The sequence below is a fragment of the Brienomyrus brachyistius genome, chromosome 2 (genome assembly GCF_023856365.1).
Source record: "Brienomyrus brachyistius isolate T26 chromosome 2, BBRACH_0.4, whole genome shotgun sequence".
Classification (NCBI taxonomy): Eukaryota; Metazoa; Chordata; class Actinopteri; order Osteoglossiformes; family Mormyridae; genus Brienomyrus; species Brienomyrus brachyistius.
In genome coordinates this window covers 27488379-27507989 of record NC_064534.1, presented here as the reverse complement: position 1 = coordinate 27507989, position 19611 = coordinate 27488379, and the positions used below count along the sequence as shown (strand labels likewise).

At 47.9% G+C, this 19611-nt stretch overlaps 1 protein-coding gene across 3 annotated transcripts in view; it reads right to left on the bottom strand.

Annotated features, from left to right (window-relative positions):
* Positions 1 to 19611, bottom strand: part of dock8 (dedicator of cytokinesis 8) — a 61550-nt gene that overhangs the window by 3759 nt on the left and 38180 nt on the right. For 2 of the 3 annotated variants that reach the window (XM_048978556.1, XM_048978573.1), the window contains 29 exons: positions 18837 to 18938; positions 18651 to 18746; positions 18100 to 18334; positions 16715 to 16879; positions 15392 to 15567; positions 13853 to 13945; positions 13292 to 13387; positions 13020 to 13169; positions 12757 to 12870; positions 12460 to 12615; positions 12011 to 12150; positions 10543 to 10706; positions 9901 to 10052; positions 9429 to 9611; positions 8836 to 8962; positions 8555 to 8642; positions 8339 to 8435; positions 7611 to 7745; positions 7373 to 7525; positions 6268 to 6426; positions 5338 to 5438; positions 4280 to 4472; positions 3627 to 3770; positions 3280 to 3411; positions 2813 to 2947; positions 2382 to 2471; positions 1919 to 2155; positions 1270 to 1413; positions 207 to 313 (listed from right to left, as the gene is read on the bottom strand). In XM_048978556.1, the coding sequence (XP_048834513.1) occupies positions 207 to 313; positions 1270 to 1413; positions 1919 to 2155; positions 2382 to 2471; positions 2813 to 2947; positions 3280 to 3411; positions 3627 to 3770; positions 4280 to 4472; positions 5338 to 5438; positions 6268 to 6426; positions 7373 to 7525; positions 7611 to 7745; positions 8339 to 8435; positions 8555 to 8642; positions 8836 to 8962; positions 9429 to 9611; positions 9901 to 10052; positions 10543 to 10706; positions 12011 to 12150; positions 12460 to 12615; positions 12757 to 12870; positions 13020 to 13169; positions 13292 to 13387; positions 13853 to 13945; positions 15392 to 15567; positions 16715 to 16879; positions 18100 to 18334; positions 18651 to 18746; positions 18837 to 18938 (4064 nt within the window). The remainder of the gene's footprint in view (positions 1 to 206; positions 314 to 1269; positions 1414 to 1918; positions 2156 to 2381; positions 2472 to 2812; positions 2948 to 3279; positions 3412 to 3626; positions 3771 to 4279; positions 4473 to 5337; positions 5439 to 6267; positions 6427 to 7372; positions 7526 to 7610; positions 7746 to 8338; positions 8436 to 8554; positions 8643 to 8835; positions 8963 to 9428; positions 9612 to 9900; positions 10053 to 10542; positions 10707 to 12010; positions 12151 to 12459; positions 12616 to 12756; positions 12871 to 13019; positions 13170 to 13291; positions 13388 to 13852; positions 13946 to 15391; positions 15568 to 16714; positions 16880 to 18099; positions 18335 to 18650; positions 18747 to 18836; positions 18939 to 19611) is intronic. The other variant, XM_048978565.1, reaches the window with a different exon arrangement.

Genomic DNA, 19611 nt, shown 5'->3' with positions numbered 1-19611 from the left:
AAGTTAGGATGGATTTGTGTCTGCCCAAGATTTGATTGCTGGAAAAGTGGGTTAACTAATCAAGAAATAGCTTGACAGAAACAGGCAGTGATGTCCTAGCCCTCAAATCACTGGTTCGTTCCATCGGGTGTTCCACTAGTGCTACCACTCTGGAAGACAAGAGCGGCCCTGCCTGTATATTCATGTGCGTTCAGGCCCAGCCTCACCGCAGGATGAACTCTTTGAAGCACAACCGCAGCTTGTTGTGGTGACGGAAGAGCTTGGGGTCCTCTGGGATCTCGTTCAGGAAGACCTGGGCCACCTCCAAGGGTCCCTTCAAAACAGAGAGAGGTGGCAGAGAGAGGAGAGAAGAACACTCTTTCATGGGAGAATAAATAGCTCACTGGCTGGTGAATGCATTAAGGCCCCGACGTACAGCCAGCACATCGGGAAGAAATTAAACTTCAGGCCTAGCGTATGGCACGCATCAACATTAAAACTCGTATGCGATTTCTGTTTATTTCTGTCGGCGCTTTGTGTCTCTTCTCTGCTCAAACTCCTATTTCTCGTGAACCCGCAGTAAACCCTCCCCACCCTGGAGACGAATATCGCATGGAGAGTAACAGGCGTGGCGCTGTAAGGATCTGAGCACTGGCTGAATACGAATATGGAAAAACCATTTATCAATAATGCATTATTATCTCTCAGTCTAAATAACATGTTTTATGCATGAGAACTTGTATTTAGATTTTTAAACCAACATGTGATGGCTCTGAATAGAGAAAATAATATACAAATCATGTGTGTGTATGTGGGGGGGGGGGGACTTGTACTTATTACATTGTTGGGACCAAGTGTCTCCACGATGTGATAAAAATCTGTTATTTTGAGGTCGTGGGGACCACCTTTTCAATCCCCACAAGGGGAAACTCAATTTAAAAAGTCTGTGAATGCAATCAAAAAGCTAAAAATGCCAAAAGTCTCATATTTTGTATGGTTACTTATGGTTATATTTGGGGCTGGGTAGGGGTTAAGGTTGCCATTGTTGGGACTAGAGTTATTCCCATAGAAGCGAATGGAGAGTCCCCACAAATATACAAATACCAACATGTGTGTGTGCATGTGTGTGCATCTATACTGTCACACCACATGAAAACAAAGACATACTTAGAAAGAAAGTTAACCTTAACCCAAAGTGTGTACTTTTGTACTCATGTGCAGTGCAGGGTAGAGTCTCCTGCTTTAATGGATGCCCTTCAAATGCACAGCGAATGTGCTTGACCTGCAGACCTGATTGACAGTAGTGCCAACGGAGCCTTGCAGCACCATCTGAAGCATCTTGGCGTCAGGCTGTTCCCGATGGGTGGCCACAGCCAGCTCACGTGTCTTCTTCTGCATGTCTTCGATGGCCACCTCAATAGGCGTCAGGTCGAACTGTGGTAGGGGGATGGAGAGAGAGAGAGAGATACTTCAATCACCACCCTCACCTGCAGCACAGACTAAACCCTGTGCCTGTCAGATAACTGCAAGCATGTGTGTCATTCCTGGATTGCTACCCTCAGTGTCAACAACAGATGGTGCAGGGCTTAAGGAAATGGACTTTTGGACCTAAAGGTTGCCGGATCAATTCTATCTCCATGAGTGGAACTGCTTCTGTAGCCTTGAAAAAAAATTGTAATTAATTTGAACTATATCTGTAGATAAGCAGCTGTACAAATAGACTAATGAGCGCAGCAGTAAGTGATTAGCATCCGCTACAGAAATGAGTCACATACTAAGGGCAGTTTTTCTTATGGGGACAGTTGTCATGTGGAGACCATAAAATGCAATTCCCTTTGTCAGTAAGTGCACTGGATTTATTGCCCTCCGCTGAAATTAATTAATTGGCCGCTCTCAGGGTTTTGGAGGTGGATGGTGGTCCACTGGGAGCTTGGGGTACCTCCTCCTTCTGGATGACGTTGAGGCGGGTCTTGATGTAGGGAAAGGCATGCATGGTAGTGAGGATGGTCTTCCTCTTGTACTGCTCGTTGAGCTCGCCCCGCGGCCGGCCGCTTTTTGTGAACGGCGTGGTGTACATGAATCGCCGCAGGTTGAAATTCTTCTCAAAGTTCGTCAGCCGGTCCTTCAGCTCGTAATCGTCGAAGTAGGGCTCCACAAAGGTGATCTGGATGTAGGCCTAGGTGGGCGTGTGAGAACGAGAAAGGGAGAGAGGAGGGAGGAACTGGCATGTGAATCTAAATGGAAGTTAAACCAGGTCACGGCACGACATCTTGAGTTATCACAAATGTGAGGGGTGGTGGAAAGCTTCCCTTTTACAGTAGAGGAATGCGAGCAGCCCATGCCTACATCTGCACAACTGTTTCCCACAGCTTAATATACAGTATTTGGACCGGTTCCCTCACCTTGTTTGGATTTAGCTTGTTCTTGTCCACTGGTATAGAGTCCTTAATTATCTCCAGAGCATCTCCTCCGAAGCACTGACTGTAGAATGACTGCACAGGAGGAACGCCATGCAGAAATGTTACTGTGTGCTACTTCGTTCTCTTTAGATGTAAACAACAGGCCCTGTTGACCTGTTCAGATACTCACATCCACTGACTTGTGCACCTACAAAGATGCAGACTAACTAAAAAGCACAAATACACCACATTACACCATAGTCATCAGTGAATACATGCTGCAACACATCCGCTTCACATTTTATAGCGGAAAACATTCCTTTGATTTTAGTTACATGTTCTGATCAAACACTCAGCATGTCTCCTGCCAGTGCCATGAGTAACCAGGCCATCTCTGTCCCGCTGCTGTGCATTGTTTACTTTTGTTTGTGTACCTCCAGCCTGTGGGAGATTTCTGGAAGATGAGTGATCCCAGGTTCCTTGTAAATAAACTCCCGTTCATCCAGGTCCCCGAACTTGGCTCCGTAAAAGCCGACGCGGAAGTATGTTCCGAACATCCTTTTGTGGCCCTGGAGATGGGACACGTGGTGTTTTCGTTAAGTGCAGACAAACGCGGCACTCCACAACATTCCCACGCACCTAGCGGCTTCGCGCTTCCTGTAGGCGTCGCGTCATGAAGGGAAGAGCGAAGCGCATCGCCAATTATGCAATTAACTCAATGACATGCTAATGTCTTTGATTGTGAGAGGGCTGGAAATTATAGGACGGTGTAAAATGCCTTCTCCGGTGTAATTGTAGTGTTTTGAGAATGCCTACCACATTGATTTAAATGTAATGAACCTGGCTGGGGGGGGGGGGGGGGAGATATATCCGACCAGCTGGTTACTCCTGCCAGGTTTACCTTCTGATTGATGTTCTCGAAGGCCTTCTGCAGCTTCTCGTGTGTCGAGGCCAGCTTGCGGAAATCCCTGTGGGCCTCCAGGATGGGCAGAATGATTTTGTAGACCTCATTGACGATCTCGTACAGCCCGCCCTGCGAGTCAATGGGACGGACGCGTGACTAACTGGGGGGCAAAGGGGGGGGGGGGGGGGGGACTTGCTTTCTCGCATGGATGAGTTCTCTACGGGTAACATGTTTAGACCACACACACACACACACACTCACACTGTGCCAGGGAAGGGGAGGGGTACAGTGCCCAAGGTGTCTCACTGGGCGAGACCCTCTGGCCCTCGACCAGCATCACTCACGTTGCTGAAGAGCTCGGCCGCCAGCTCCAACAGCCCCACCAGGCCGTTCTCTGTGAAATACCTCGCCGAGCACACGCCGTCCTCGTCGGGGGAGAGGATGTCATCCGACACCGCCGACTCCTCCAGCACGTTGGAGGAGACGTTCTGCCAGAGGCAAGATTCCCCATTAGAAAAAGAAAAAAAAAAAATTCGCACTAAACTTTTCCTACATCATTTACCACTTTATATGGCAGGTCTGGGAGCCATAACTGAAACTATTTATCGTTTTCCTAGAGGACAGATTCCCTAAGACAACGTGACGCCCAAACAGGGGCACAGAGCTTTCTGAAGCAATCGGGCCTGAGCTCGCAGCTCAAGTGTACAAAAGCTCATAAGAATGTAACCCTGATGCCTCCTAGTCACATGTCTGCACCTGCTGCTCCAGTAATGGCCGGTTTGTATGAGGAGTTTTTAAAAGGTACATTCCTTTCGAGTGCGGTCACACTCAGGCGTAACCATTGACCGAACAGCTACGTCCAGCCTGGACGGGAACAGCTGAGGCGCCTGTAATGCTGTCAGTCTCCATCTCCCTGGATGCCGTTCCCCGTTATGGGGCAGCAGGCGAGCCGCCCCCAGTCAATCGGCCGAAGGCTGGAGCTCTGCCACGCAGGTACCTGGAAGGTGACACTGCCCACCGGCAGGTACTTGTGGTCCTCCAGCATGCTGAGGTACTCAGCCACCAGGGCAGCGGCGTGCACCAGGCACATAGCCGCCTCCGTGAAGCACTTCCGGCTCTTGTGCTTTTCTGCCATGTTCTGCAGCCACGTCAGCCGCAAGTCAGGTGACGTCTGGTAGCCCTTTGCGATCCTGGGGGTGTCAACCAATCAGCCAGGAAGTTGTGCTACAATTCATTTGCATTTTTACAGCAGAATGGTTTTTAAAAGTTTAAGACAAAATGCAGAACTTGATTTAGAAATGATTAATCCCATCCATTTATCAAATCACAAACAAACATGGGGTAATTCTTTACACTGGTAAGGTGCTAGTAATTATATTCAAAATTAAAATGAATGTTCCAAAAGTCACAACCATATTTTCCATTAACTAATCATATACTAATAGCCCTTTATTATGGTGAGGCAGTTTATCACGTCAACAGATATCCCTGATCCTGTTACATTACCTTGCAGGTCCAAACAAAGCAGCAGTTAACATTTCAATCTGCCAGTTTTAGGCACGCGCTCTGAAAATACACTGAGGAGCACAGACACACACAGACGCACACACACAGACACACACACACAGACACACACACACAGACACACACACACAGACAGACAGACAGACACGGCGTGCAGGCCAGTGCAGCCCAGCTGTGCTGTACTTCCTAGAACACAGCGGGGACGGTACTTTAGGCCAGTCGGCTTAATGCTTCCAAAGAAAGAGGAGGAAAAAAAATACACAGAGACCACAGCGAAATTGGAAACAGAAGGAGCTACAGAGGTGGTACGGCACACAGGGAGGGGTTATGTCATGGAGGGGGCAGTCTTGTGAACTCTGATGTGGCGGCAGTCATTTGTTAGGATCATTGTAAATATCGCCTACCCATTTTTTAAATAGAGGAGTGTATGGCACAGTCTTCCTTTTTATAACCCACTGTGCTACTGTTTGTTATTTTTACTTACTTAGACTCAGTGGTATGTATAGAACGAGGTCCTTGTGACTGTAGTACCTGTACATAAGGTCCATCAGCATCTCGGGGTCTTCCTGGAACTCCCTCATCTTCACCGTGTCGGACAGGATGCTGTTGAGGTTCCTGAGCAGTTCATCAACCTGAGTACGCGACACATGGGAGGCTGAGATGCCGCAGTGTACAGGCAAGTGCAGCCAGAGGGAGCTTCAAAACCCAACAACAAGTGTACCTGAGCAAACTCCTGTGCATTCGCCAAGCCCTGGCCAGTCATACCTGCCCCCGTTAAGTAAGCCCACCCCCCATCCAGCCTATCCAGAGGGAGACATCCTTAGTTTCAGCACGTGAGCCTTACATAATAATGACTGAGAGTAGAGTACCAGTGATAGTCCAAGAGAATTTTATAGGAGCAGCATCATGGCTGTGTTTTCTGTAAATATGTCATTTCTACAATATTCTTCAGTTTTTTATATGTTGTACTGCAGTGTTGGGCATTTCAGGTTCAGAAGCTAAAAATCCAGACCAAGATTGTTTCTACCAAGCATTTCAGAATAAAGAGTCGAAGTCACAGAGTATTAATTCTACCAACCAGTTATGCTCAAATAGTTGGTAGAAACAATCTTGGTCAGGATTTGTAGCTTCTGAACCTGAAATGCTCAACACTATTGTACTGTAAAGTCTTTCTTCAAGCGTCCTTTAGTATTATTTTGCACTTCATGTACATACTGGCAATAAAGTATTCTGAGTTCTGTCTGAATAGTGATGCTTATGTCTGTGCAATACTATGCAGCGACAACACAAGGTGAATCTGTAAGGGCTTCCATCTGAAAGGTCTGAGACTCCTGGGCTTTTAGGAAGCAGTTTCTTGAAATGTGATTAATGTCATGGTGTAACATCTTGAAGCAGCAGTGAGAGTCAGGGGAAGTGAAACTGGGGCGGCAGCATCCCAGCGGCACTGCGGCGACATTTTACCTGCGAGGGGAACTGCGTGGCCTGCATCTCCACGTCCTCCTCCGCATAGGACAGGATGGTCCGCAGAGAACGCCGCAGGTACTCCTCGTGGAAGTCCGAGGACTTTCCCACCAGGGAGGCCAGGGACATGGTCACCTGCATCTTCACCCGTGAGAAATTCTGCATGTTTTGGGGGAGGGGGGTGGGACAACAAGACACAGCCAGCTCAGCGCGGGGAAGGCAAGGGCTCACACCATGGAAACGGGGCCCTCTGCTCCGAGGCGAGGCTCACATTACTTATTGATGCTATAAATTCCACACAAATGGTATTTGCCTTCAGCTGAGGCCCTTTCCGCCCCGCTCGAGTGTCTGAGTTATTTTTACGGCGTGTCACTGGCATGTCTGTGAATTGGTAAGACCAGCTCTCACACCGAGAAGCTTGTGGCGATGCCTTGTGCTTGCAGCCTAGTACAAGATCCGACGTATTCATTTAAACAAATCATTTGCCGGCTAATAAGTAGACGACACCTCTGTCATCTTTATTTTTTCCATAGCTGTTGCTGGTGTTTGATCCCATCGATTGTGTGATGTGTGATCAACCTTGTTTGGCACAATAAAATGGCAAAGCAATCCTCCCCGATGGATGGAGTTAATGTCCCTATTATGGTGCATCAGCGGCACAGCTGGCATTCTTGGCCGTCCTTAGGCCTGTGGGTCAAGCTGAAACAGCAGCTTTACAACAGCCCAGCGCCGCGATCAATCCTGCTCCCCCCGCCCCCTCCGAAATCAAATCAAAACATTGCCGGAAATGAGTGAGTCATCCTGCCAAATTAACGACGGTCCGGGCTGTGGTTACGCCAAAGGCGATCACACCCGCTGCTAGTGCACAACAAACGGCGAGAGAGGAGAGGACAGGACCCCGGCGTGGAGGGAGGATACATTACCCACCAGCCGGAGATTGACGTTCGCATGCGGGGAACTATTTTGCCACCGACGCGTGGCCTTGATTAAAGGAAACTTAGGATAAACACAGGAAGGACAGCCAGCTCTCGGTGGAGCTGCCTGGCTCTGATTGTCGGGGCGGTGAGGGGCCCCATGGCATCCCAGCCGAGGCAGGGATCCTTACGCTGGCCGAGCTGTAGCTGTACCGCATGATGAGGTACAGGGTGGCGCAGGCCTGGCTGCGGTTGCTGTCCACGCAGCTGCTGCAGTACTGCAACATCTTCTGGCACAGGTCGGCGCATTGCTCCGCCTCCTCCTCGAACAGCAGGTCGCCGTACTGCAACAGTGGTGCATAGACCTGTTATTTCCACCAGGGGGCACAAGGAGCGGTGAGGGGACGCCGGAAAGCTTGGTGTCTGTACCTTCACCACGAGGGAGCGTAGCGTGCCGAAGCAATGCGACAGGAAGGTGGTGCTCTGGTTGCAGGTGAGGGAGTGGAGCAGCACTCGGAGCACCCCACCTAGCACACCGTCCTTGGAGTCGACCACGGACACGCCCTGCATGGCAGCGAGGCATGCCGGGGCACGGGAGAGAAAGAGGATATGGGTTGGGGTTACGCAATCAATCCATCTGCCAGTCACTTATCCTGGACTGGGTTACATAAAAAAGCACAACACTGGGGTGGTGGAATGGGATGCCAGTCCATGGCTGGGCATGTCCAGATGCACCCTAAAACACACAGGCATACAGCATAGACCAGTGTTTCTAATGCCAGTCCTCCGGAAGCCCCAGACAGCCTGTATTTTTCTCCCTCCCGGCTTCCAGCATACCTGAACCAAGCAATCAAGAACACAGAATACAAGTATGATCCATCACCTAAGATGATTTAGGGATAGAGGTCAGTATAACTGCCAGTTTTCGGACCTTGGAAGGAAACCCAAGCGACATGAGGAGAACGTGCAAACATGCATGCACAGAGTAAGGGAGCGATTCGAACCCCCAACCATGGAGGTATGGAGCAGCAGTGCTATCCACAATACGAAGAAGCTCAACCAACAGGACTGTGCAAAGCAAAGCTCAGTTTCTCAGCCCATTTTCCTGAAGGCGGCAAAGCCTCGTGCTACACTCAGTGCTGGCAGAGAGCTCCCACCTGCACGATGGTCTCCAGCATGTCCAGGACGATGAGGTTGGCCTCGGTGGCCAGATTGCCGCTGATGAGGGCCTCCTGGTCCAGCTCTGCCTTCGTTCTGAGAAAATGCAGGAGGGATGGGGTTGGAGGGGTTATGATCCCCATAATACTTCTCCCCACAGCCTGGAGGTATATGTACAGGTTGAGATCAGAACCAATATTTCTGCACTGACTCACTTGTCCTGCCTGTCATTGGTCTGACGCCACTGTGTGAGGTCTTTTCTCCAGCGGAGGTTCTCCCTCTGGCCTATGGTGCGGTCGGTACCTGCGAGGTCAAAGGGGTTTGAGGTGGATCACAGCTGAACACGGTATTAATGTGGAGCCAAGACAGCCACCACACTCAAGTATCATACGATGCATGAGTGCAGGTCAGGCCAGGACAGGCCAGATATGGACTTTAGTGACGAGTCTCCCATGTCAGTCCTTTGTAAAGGAGACAATGAGAAGGACCTGCTCACCTCCCACGCGCTTCATCATCTCCCCGCGGGCGCCCATGCCGAGCAGCAGCGCCTCCTCCAGGCGAGCCTTGGCTTGCTGTGACTTCTGGAGAGCCTGGGTGCTCACTTTGTCAGAGCTCTGCTTGCCCTGCAGGATTCAGCATGTGATTGGTTCACATCCCACTCCAATGAAACCTTTGTCCATTAAAGTTTGTGTACTGATTAACTGGTCTGGTTATCAGGCACTACCAGTAAGGAATTTAATTCCCACCCCCCTCCCCCGGGAATTTCATGGCGGCTTCACAAAGTGAATGCTGATATACATCTTACAATTAAACAATCAAATTAAATTTAAAGTTCACACAGCTGCAGAGATGTTTTTTATGCAAATTATTATTAAACTGAAAAACTTGTGATTTTTTATTTTTTTTTATCAAAACAGTGTATTTCAAACAGCAACGTGACAAACACTTTGGTCAAACCACCACCCTCAGTTCCACTATTTCTCAAGAAAGTGTTTGCTTGCTTTTATTGCTTATCTGGCCTTCACGTGAAGCTCGTTTCATTCATCTCTCCACTTTTAGGCAGAACTCTAGAAAAGAACCGTGACTTACGCGGTACTCAAAGCAGGAGATGCAGATGGTGAGCAGTTCCAGCAGCCGACTAAGTTGGGAAGAGGGCATGTCCACGGTCCACTTCTGGATCAGGCTCTGCTCGGCGTTCTTCATTACCCAGAGGAAGCAGACGAGCAGGTTGCGGCTGGTCTCTGCGGTCAGGGTGCCACTGGCCTTCGAAGACTTAGACAAAGAGGCACAAAGAGTCATTTGCTGTGTGAGGCGCAATTCGTGAAAGTGTGTTCAGCACTTATTTAAAAATCAAGCATGCCACAAGTACCATTGGTATTATTTATTTAAAAAATATGGAGCAGGAATTTGAAGCTGCAAACAGGTGCTAGAACAAATAGTATTGTTTTGCAAACTGACTCAAAGATCACAATAGTTATTTCCTGAAAGACACGTGCGATAAAACAACCAGAGTTCTGGTGAGGTTTTTCTCAACAGGAAGAGCAAACTATGGATCTCTCACCCCAGACGTAATAGAACTTAAAGCGTTTCTCCCCAGGGTGCTGAAGGGGTTGCCTGCGATCGCCATGGCAACTGACTGATTGATTGGGGTGACGCTGTCGGCCTCATCCTCCGGGCCCCCCGACTTCCCTTTACCACCAAGGGAGTCCGCCACTGCGGGAACAAGGGGGCCATGCGGCCACACGTGTGAGCGGATATGCACCAGACGCCAGAGCGACAGGGGCCAATGAGGTGGAGGGAAGGGGGCAGGAGGATCAATATTTCTGTAACTCCAAGGCCATATTTTCACAGCGGTCCTGTTCATGCACCTGCCAACTGCAATGCCAGTGAAACTGGGACAAGGGCACCAAAGATTGCTTCAAATTAATGACCGTCTTCTACATGTGATGGGCAAGGTAGAGCTGGACTTATCAGTGGTGTTTCAGTAAATCCTGCTCAAATTCAGATTTCTGCTTTTTTCAATATTTCTACAACCACTGAGGTCAAAACTGTTTTTTTTTTTTTTTTTACCTCCAAACTCAACCTCAATTCAACAGGTAGCCATGTTGGAATATCTGTAAAAAATTATTAAGCGACTTAACATTTGGCATTGAAGAGAAACATACCTTGGGGTAAAAACAGAGGCCAGTGGCCTAAAACTGACCTGTGAAGTCGAGGTGACTAAGAGAATCGATGATAATACCCACAAGGGGTAGATAGAGAGCCGCGATCTTTGACCGGACCTCAGGGCGGCTGCATCGCAAGTCCAGGTCGTGAGCACAGAGCAGGCTGTAGATGGCATTGATGGCCTTCCTCTGCACCTTACCCCTGCAAACATGGAGAGGCTCAGGTCAGCGAGTGTCACCAAGCAACCAGAAAACTCACTCACGGGGCGGGGGGGGGGGGGGGAGGGGATGCTGGGGGGGGGGATGCTACAACGCTACGATGGAGGGTGCTACAGATCGGTGTGACACAACAGCTACCCGCGTGCAGGTTATGAACCGAGACGGGCATATAGGGAATGGTAAACTGAAAAACAATGTAGACAGACTGATTAAGACGCTCCGATTAAGACAGACATTTCACCATACAACACAAATTAAGGCAGGCAGACAAATTGAGGCAGGCTAACAGATGAGTCTTGTTAGCACGACAGGAAGACTGAGACAAATGCTTTGATCGATATTTACGCCTTGATGAATATCCTTGTTATAAAAAGAGACAGAAGGCAAAAAACAGAGAAAAGAAAGTGTGTCATTACGCTTTCTCATCACGTACAAAAACAATTATAAATCTATATTAATCAATAACCCACGATGGCTAATTATCAGTTAATGTTTGCGTTTTTATTGCTTATATCTGGTACATCGTATTTTGTTTTCAACATTAAAATAAGCTAAATTGATACCCAGCAGGAAGGAGACTGAAACAGAGAAGTGAATCAACAGATAGAAACGTACAAACTGAAGCCCACAAACATACCCACTCAATCAAGCCATATGAAACCAACCAATGATGATACAGACAAAAATACATATAACTTAAACAAAAATGCAGTCTTGGGTTGGAAGACAGATGGATAGAAGAAGACAGGTTTAATACACTAAAGGATGGACATTCAGACACAGGCAGACAGGTACATTGATACTGGAAGATTCAGACGAAATGAAATAGAGAGGTAGGTACACTGAGACAGCAGATTCAGACAGACAGATACACTAAGACAGGCAGTGAATACTGAAAGAGACAGATTCAGACAGACAAGCTGAGACAGACAGATTCAGACAGACAGGCTGAGACAGACAGATTCAGACAGACAAGCTGAGACAGACAGATTCAGACAGACAAGCTGAGACAGACAGATTCAGACAGACAAGCTGAGACAGATTCAGACAGACAGGCTGAGACAGATTCAGACAGACAAGCTGAGACAGACAGATTCAGACAGACAAGCTGAGACAGACAGATTCAGACAGACAAGCTGAGACAGACAGATTCAGACAGACAGGCTGAGACAGACAGATTCAGACAGACAAGCTGAGACAGACAGATTCAGACAGGCAGGCTGAGACAGACAGATTCAGACAGACAGGCTGAGACAGACAGATTCAGACAGACAAGCTGAGACGTACCCCTCAGACTCCATGTCCAGGGCAGCGTTGAGCTCCGTCAGCAGCAGGCCGGTGAGGTAATGCTGCTGCTTAAAGTCTTGTGAAAGGTCAAACATGCTCGCCACCTTGTTCTCCTGGAAGCTGCAGCCCGAACCAGAGTTCTGTCAACATTGAGAGAGGAGAGGAGGATCTTCTTGGTGGTCTTGAGCCAATCCCAGAAACATTGGACGCAAGGCAGGGAATAACCCAGGATGGGGAACCAACCGATCTCAGGCGAAGGTGGAAATTTCAGGTACAGAAAACAAAAATCCAGATTGAGATTTTGCTTCAACCAACCAGTTGAGCACAAGTCACAAAGTCACTCAACTGGTTGGATGAAACAAAATCTTGGTCTGGATTTTCATTTTCTGGACCTGTGATCTGGGGTTAAACAAAGTGTTAGCAACATATTGCAGAGCATGACCGCCTACCTGTGAAGAGATGGATGGGCAGGGGGAGGCAGGGGCAGAGGTTGGGTGCAGGAAGAAAAGGCTGAGGTTCAGGTAGTGCTCGTGGCTGCACAGGACGCGCAGGAATTCCAGTCGCATGGTGATCATGGTGGGCAGGGACGCGCTCTTCGCCGACATCTGGGGGGGGGGGGTGCATGCTGTGATGTGGCCGGACATACTGCGGTGTTCCATATGGGCATCTTGGACTGCAGTGAAACAGTGGCCCACGTGGGCCGGGCAGCCTGTTCATTTGATAGCGCCGGTTGAGACTGGGCTTACCTGGTTGCAATAATTCTTCACAAGCTGGAACACAAAGCCCCGGTCCATGAGCGACAGGAGGTCATACAAGAAAAAGGCCAGGCTGATGTTGACTTTTTCTGCTTGTTCCAGCTCCTAAACAGGGCAGTTAACAAAGGAAGTGTTCGTTCAGCCAAATCATTTGAACGTGTTTCCATGAAAAACTGGAAAACCAATAACAATTTTAGAGCAACCAGTGATAATCCCCATTGTTATTACGTGTGGGTTCCCTGGTTCCTCTGTACCTTCTGCTGCTTCACCAGAATGGTTCCGATCTCTGCAGTCACCACGCTCACAATGGTGGTGATGTCATCTTTAAACCGATCAGAAAAGCGACTCCTTCTGGGGATGCATTGCTTCTCCAGCTGGGTGACGTGTTGGGCCATGCTCTTCACCTGAAAATAAAGCAGTCGACATACGGATCCCAGAACACACGTGAATACTGGGAATGCCCTGGCAAGAGCAGACGGAGGAATATGGATGCATAAACTGATCTGTTCTGCATCGAGCGACTCACCAGGAGCTCGAAGAAGAACCAGGCATACTTGTAGGCATTCTCCCGGCACACCCCGGTGCTAACCACCATCTGCAGGGCCACCTCCTCGTGGAATTGCTGCAGGTGTGTCACACAACAAAGTAGGGCCCGTCAAACAGCTGGAGATTCCCCATATCGTGGCTTTACCGAGCATGGCCAAATGCTGTAATAATCACCGTGCTAGCCGCCACACCATAACAAATACCCCAATGATTAGTGCTCTTCAAAACTGCAGTCTTACATAGCCTGTGCTGGTTTAGTGATGCCATGTGGCCTAGTGATGCACCTAATGAGGTGCTTCTCATTAACAACAAAGTGTTTCAAGGTTGGGAAACTCAGATTACCAGTTCATATCAGCAATGACACACTCTTTAACTGTATGTCAATATGGATAGATGGATGGATGGCTGAGGTTACTTAGCCATAGCATTTGATTTCTTAAAAAGTCTACAATTGCAACAAGTTTCATCAACATCTACTGAAGCCTAAGACTGGAAAAAGTATGATTGGTTAGCTCCCCCTCCTGGTCAGAGGGAGTATTACCTTTTTATTTCCCGGCCTCATGGCCCCTGCGGCCTGGAAGTAGTTGTTTACGTCCACGAATGTGGACATGCGATTGCCCACGTGATTTAAACCCTACAGGAAAATCAATAAATAATCATAGTTTCCCAGTGTGCTGTGGTAATCACTGCTCAGTACTCAGACTTCCCAGGCAAGCAGTACATTGGAACCAAATACTGGCCAGTACCCAGTAATGTCAGGTAAGTACTGCCCAGTAATTTGTACTTTCAGGTAAGCTGTACTTGATATATAAGTATAATGAAGTATTGTTCAGTACCTATGCAGAACAGTTCCCATTTCCAAGTAGACACCATTCAGTAACACAGTACTGCTGCCCCGTAGCTCCACACCACCTACCCTGTAGCCCCACACCACCTGCCTTGTAGCCCCACAGCACCATATAGCCCTACAGCACCATCCTTGTAGCTCCACACTTTCCTGTAGCCCCACATGGCCTGCCCATTAGCCTGACACTGCTGGCCCCATAGCCCCACACCACCTGCCTTGCAGTTCCACACCTCCTTGTAGCCCCACACCACCTGTCCTGTAGCTCCAGACCACCCTGTAGCCCCACACCACCTGCCACGTAACCCCACACCGCCCGCCCAATAGCTCCACACCGCTGGCCCTATAACTCAACACCTCCTTATAGCCCCACACTGCCTGCCCCATAGCCCCACACCACCTGTCATGTAGTCCCACACCTACTTGTAGCTCCACCCTGCCTGTCCCATTACCCCACACCTCCTTTCATGTAGCCCCACACCTACTTGTAGCTCCACACCACCCACCCTATAACTCCATACCTACTTGTAGCCCCACACTGCCTGCCCCGTAGCCCCACTCCACCTGCCACGTAGCCCCACACTGCCTGCCCCGTAGCCCCACACCACCTGCCACATAGCCCCACACTGCCTGCCCCGTAGCCCCACACCACCTGCCACGTAGCCTCACACTGCCTGTCGCATAGCCCCACAGTGCCTGCCCCGTAGCCCCACACTGGCTGCCCCGTAGCCCCGCACTGCCTGCCCCGTAGCCCCACAGTGCCTGCCCCATAGCCCCACACTGCCTGCCCTGTAGCCCCACACCGCCTGCCCTGTAGCCCCACACCACCTGCCACGTAGCCCCACACTGCCTGCCCTTTTGCCCCACACCACCTGCCACGTAGCCCCACACTGCCTGTCGCATAGCCCCACACTGCCTGCCTTGTAGCCCCACACTGCCTGCCCTGTAGCCCCACATCGCCTGCCACGTAGCCCCACACCACCTGCCACGTAGGCCCACACCGCCTGCCCTGTAGCCCCACATCGCCTGCCACGTAGCCCCACACCACCTGCCACGTAGCCCCACACTGCCTGCCCTGTAGCCCCACACCACCTGCCACGTAGGCCCACACTGCCTGCCCTGTAGCCCCACACTGCCTGCCACGTAGCCCCACACCACCTGCCACGTAGGCCCACACTGCCTGCCCTGTAGTCCCACACTGCCTGCCCTGTAGCCCCACAGACGCCAGCACCGAACCTTGGAACCCATGATGCCCTTGACCTCAGTGTCGGCAGTGGCCTGGACGTCGTGGATGTCCGGGTTGCTGCTGCTCAGGACACGCGACTGCAACAGCCTGGAGCCCACGGAGTTGGCCGAGGCACGACCCATGGTGTTATAACGGCCCTCGGGGTGCAGCATTTGCCCGCCGGTGCCTGGGGACCAGTTTAACCATAACTCACATCACAGAGCAACTGAGGACCAACGCAACTGGCAGAGAGAAGCTAGGTAAAAACAGACACATTCACACAGAAACACATATGCAAATACAGCTACACACAGTACCTCACTATAAATACATTCTTGTAAATATTTGTATATTTGTCTCATTTTTTTTCTTCTATATTACTCTCTAATTTTCAGAATGAGAATACTTTCATTATCCGTGAGGAAACTGTCGTTACAGTTTATCAATATATATAGACATTTGTTCCTTTTTCAGATAGTCTGTTTCCTCTCCTTTCAGAAAGATACACAAGTCATTGGAGAGATATACACTGTACACATTACAGAACGCAACAAAACCGACATGTGAGAAGTATAAATACTGAAGTACAAAGGTGAGACAGAGATGACTCATATCCCATTATAAAATTATAATGTAACAAAACAACACACCTGCTAGACAGGAGTCTTTATAATATGTCATCTGACAACAGTCGCATTCTCTATATAAAGTAATGATTATATTTAAAAGCATTTTATTATAAATCAGGGTAAGCTTTTGAAATATGCCTTTAGACCAGATAATTGGAGGAAAAAAAATGTTAAAACCGGTACTTGAGTGGTGGTTCTCTAATGTTAATCAGAGTTTCATACTTCACGGTCAATGAAAAGAGTTTCCACTTCTTCCCAGTGTGTACAGTGCCGGCTTGCATAATATACTAATCGGTTTTTTAATTTTGTATTAGAAAATGCCAGTGATATCTGTACACTGGCCCATACCTGTTACATGAGTTAGTCTAGCTATGAACATTATTGACCTTCTAAATGAAGAAGACTGCTGGGTAGAAACCATATTTGATTATCTACAACTTCAATGAAAACATTACAATTTGAATGCTTGTGTAAATTAAGATCAAGATGATCCAATGCGCAAAATCTTGCACACATGAATGTAGAACACAGACAAACCTATATATAGCGCAAAACAAAGTGCAAAGACACTATACATAGTGCAAACAAGAAAACATAATGCAAACAAATTAGGATCTGGTGACAGACAATTTTGTGATCAAAAATAGATGTCTGACTTGTATGTGGTTGCTAATTTCTACGGTGACGCAAAAGCGTGGGCCTTACCCGTGGTCACGATCTCACGCTGAGTGTATGGCAGTCGGAAGACGAAATACAGGTAGGTTGCTAGGAGACAGTTCCTTCCTTGCTGGTCCCTGACCAGCTCTTGGCTGTTGTGGAGGCTGTTGATGATGGATACCACAGATTCAAAAGCAATCTGGGCCAGGTTAGCTGCAAGACACGCAAACACACACCCCAATCAAATGCCGTTTACACAGAGCATGTCATCCACAGAGGAGAAGACAAACCTGACAAGTCTAGCTTAAGATGCATCATCAGAGATCACGCACAAAATTTAAGCCAGAACAGTTTTGCTCGGCAAAGTTGGCAACGAGATTCTTTGTATCTGATCTTTGCAAAATGAGGATATCCAAATTAGATACAATTAGAACTGAACCATTTGCACACCACATCTAGCTAATCAAGACCTCGTCAAGTCATTGAACTAATAAAGCACTATTCATCTAGCCGTCCATCAAGGTGACAGTAACTCTTTGGAGAACAGAAGACATTCCTGTGGGTTTTTATTGTGTTACTGTTCATTTGCATATATTATAATGTTAAATTGTGTTTTTTTTGAGCAAATACGGTACTGTGCAGAAATCTTAGTCAGCCAAAAAAATTATGTTTAAATAACTGTCATGTTGGTGTAAAACTATGCTGTTACGCCTGGCAAAGTGTGTCAGCTTAGCCATTTCAAAACCTCTGCTAAAATAACCCTATTATTTCCAGCAACCATACAACACACCCGTGTATTTTTTGACATGATCATTAACTCACCTCATATATCTATTCAATATCTCGTTCACTTTTTTAACTAATTAAGTTAATTAATTAAGTGAGCTGGGGGTGAAATTTAATAAATACATAGAATGGTTCGGGTGCCACTGAGGAGAGGTTTGGGAACTGAGGTGGTGTTCATCTAGCTATCCAAGTAGATATCAGTAACTTTTTGGAGAACAGAAGACATTTTTACTACTGTAGTTTTTATTGTGTTACTCGTAATTTTCATATGTCCTTATGTTAAATCATATTTTTTGTTCTAAGAAAATGTGCACTTACTACCCAGATAAATAGCGCTAAACATTTCTTTTGGGTGCCTAAGACTTTTGCACAGTACTGTATATACATACTATCCTCATAAATAGCTTTAAACATCATGACATTCTAAGAGCATTATATTGCATCACTATCTTACATAACAAAGTAAAAGCAGATTTTTATGACTGTCTCGAATGCCAGAGGTGGAAGTACCATGTTACTGTTGACAGGTTACTAGCCAATGACCAGCTTCTTCCTGAAAGTACCTCCCCTGATAGTGAGAATCACTTCAGCCCTCCCATGCCCCTGTGCCAGGCCCCACCCCTTCATTCCTGCACAGCCTCAGTCACCTGTCTGCCCTGCGATGACCATCGGCTGGAGAATCAGCCTGAAGAGCTTGTCCAAGACTTGATGGAGGAAGAGCACGAGCGGCTCCAGGCCAGAGGAAGACAGAGAGATGATGCTCAGCTTCAGCTCGTGCTCCAGCTTGTTCTCTGGGATCTTCTCATCCCGCACGCGGATGGGGAATGACGTTCTGCCCTCCAGAGCATGGCAAAGGGTAAAAAAGCGCTCCAAGTGGTTGTCCTAGAGACCAGAGGCAGGGGAGTTGACAAGGGTGAGGATTTCAAACTGTCATTCAGTAATGATTTCTCCCCCCACCCCCCCACTCCCCCCCTAATTAGATAGGAACCCAAGCAACAGAATCTCAGCTACAGACCATTCATCTTTGGTAATAATGCATATCTGTTAAATCACTTCAAGAATGCTATGGGGTTCAATTAGCCTCAAACTTGGCTTCACCTGCACGCATCATGTCAAACTCACATTCTCGTTCAAAAATCAAGGAATTATTGCCTCACTGATAAACTACAAAAAGAAGGTTCCGAATTACTGCATGCACCTGCGTGTGTATAGAAGATACAGCTTGGACCTCCAGGTTAAAGACGCCCTTGTGATTTTCCATCCACCTCACCGGGGGAACCTGATTAGGTATTTTCTAAGAAAAACAAAATCAGACATGAAAAGGAAAATGAGTCATTGACTGATAGCAGGAAGAAGGAGTCTGATAATGGCTCAGCTTGCCCACCTCTGGGGAATGTAATGAGTAATTAACAGGAAGTCGATCCAGGGCCACAGGAAGGCAGTACTGTCCCGTCTGAAGGCGGTCGTTGTTGATTATTGGGAGCCACTGCGGGGGAGACAGTCACCATGGTCACAAATATGTAGCATTATGAATGTGTGTGTGTGTGTGTGTGCGTGTGTGTTTGTATTTACCACATTCATAAGAACATAAGAAATTTACAAACGAGAGGAGGCCACTTGGCCCATCAAGCTCGTTTGGGGAGAACTTACCTAATAGCTCAGAGTTGTTAAAATCTTATCTAGCTCTGATTTAAAGGACCCCAGGGTTTTGCTTGCACTACACAAACAGGGAGACTATTCCATACTCTAACTACACGCTGTGTAAAGAAGTGCTTTCTCAGATTCATTTAAAATGTTCTCCTGCTAATTTCCACCTATGGTCACGAGTTCTAGTATTTAAACTAATATTGAAGTAATCATTTGGCTGAACAGCAACCAGACCTGTCAGAATCTTATATACCTGGATCATGTCCCCTCTTTGTCTCCTTTGCGCGATTCTAAACAGATTCAGCTCAGCTAACCTCTCCTCATAAGACATTCCTCTAAGATCAGGAATCATTCTCGTCACCCTGCATTGCATCCTTTCCAAGGCAGCAGTGTCCTTTTTAAGGTATGGTGACCAAACCTGCATATAATATTCTAGGTGGGGTCGTACCACGGAATTATATAATCGTAGCATCGACAGCTCTAATTCACTGTTAGAATCTTTCACACATTCA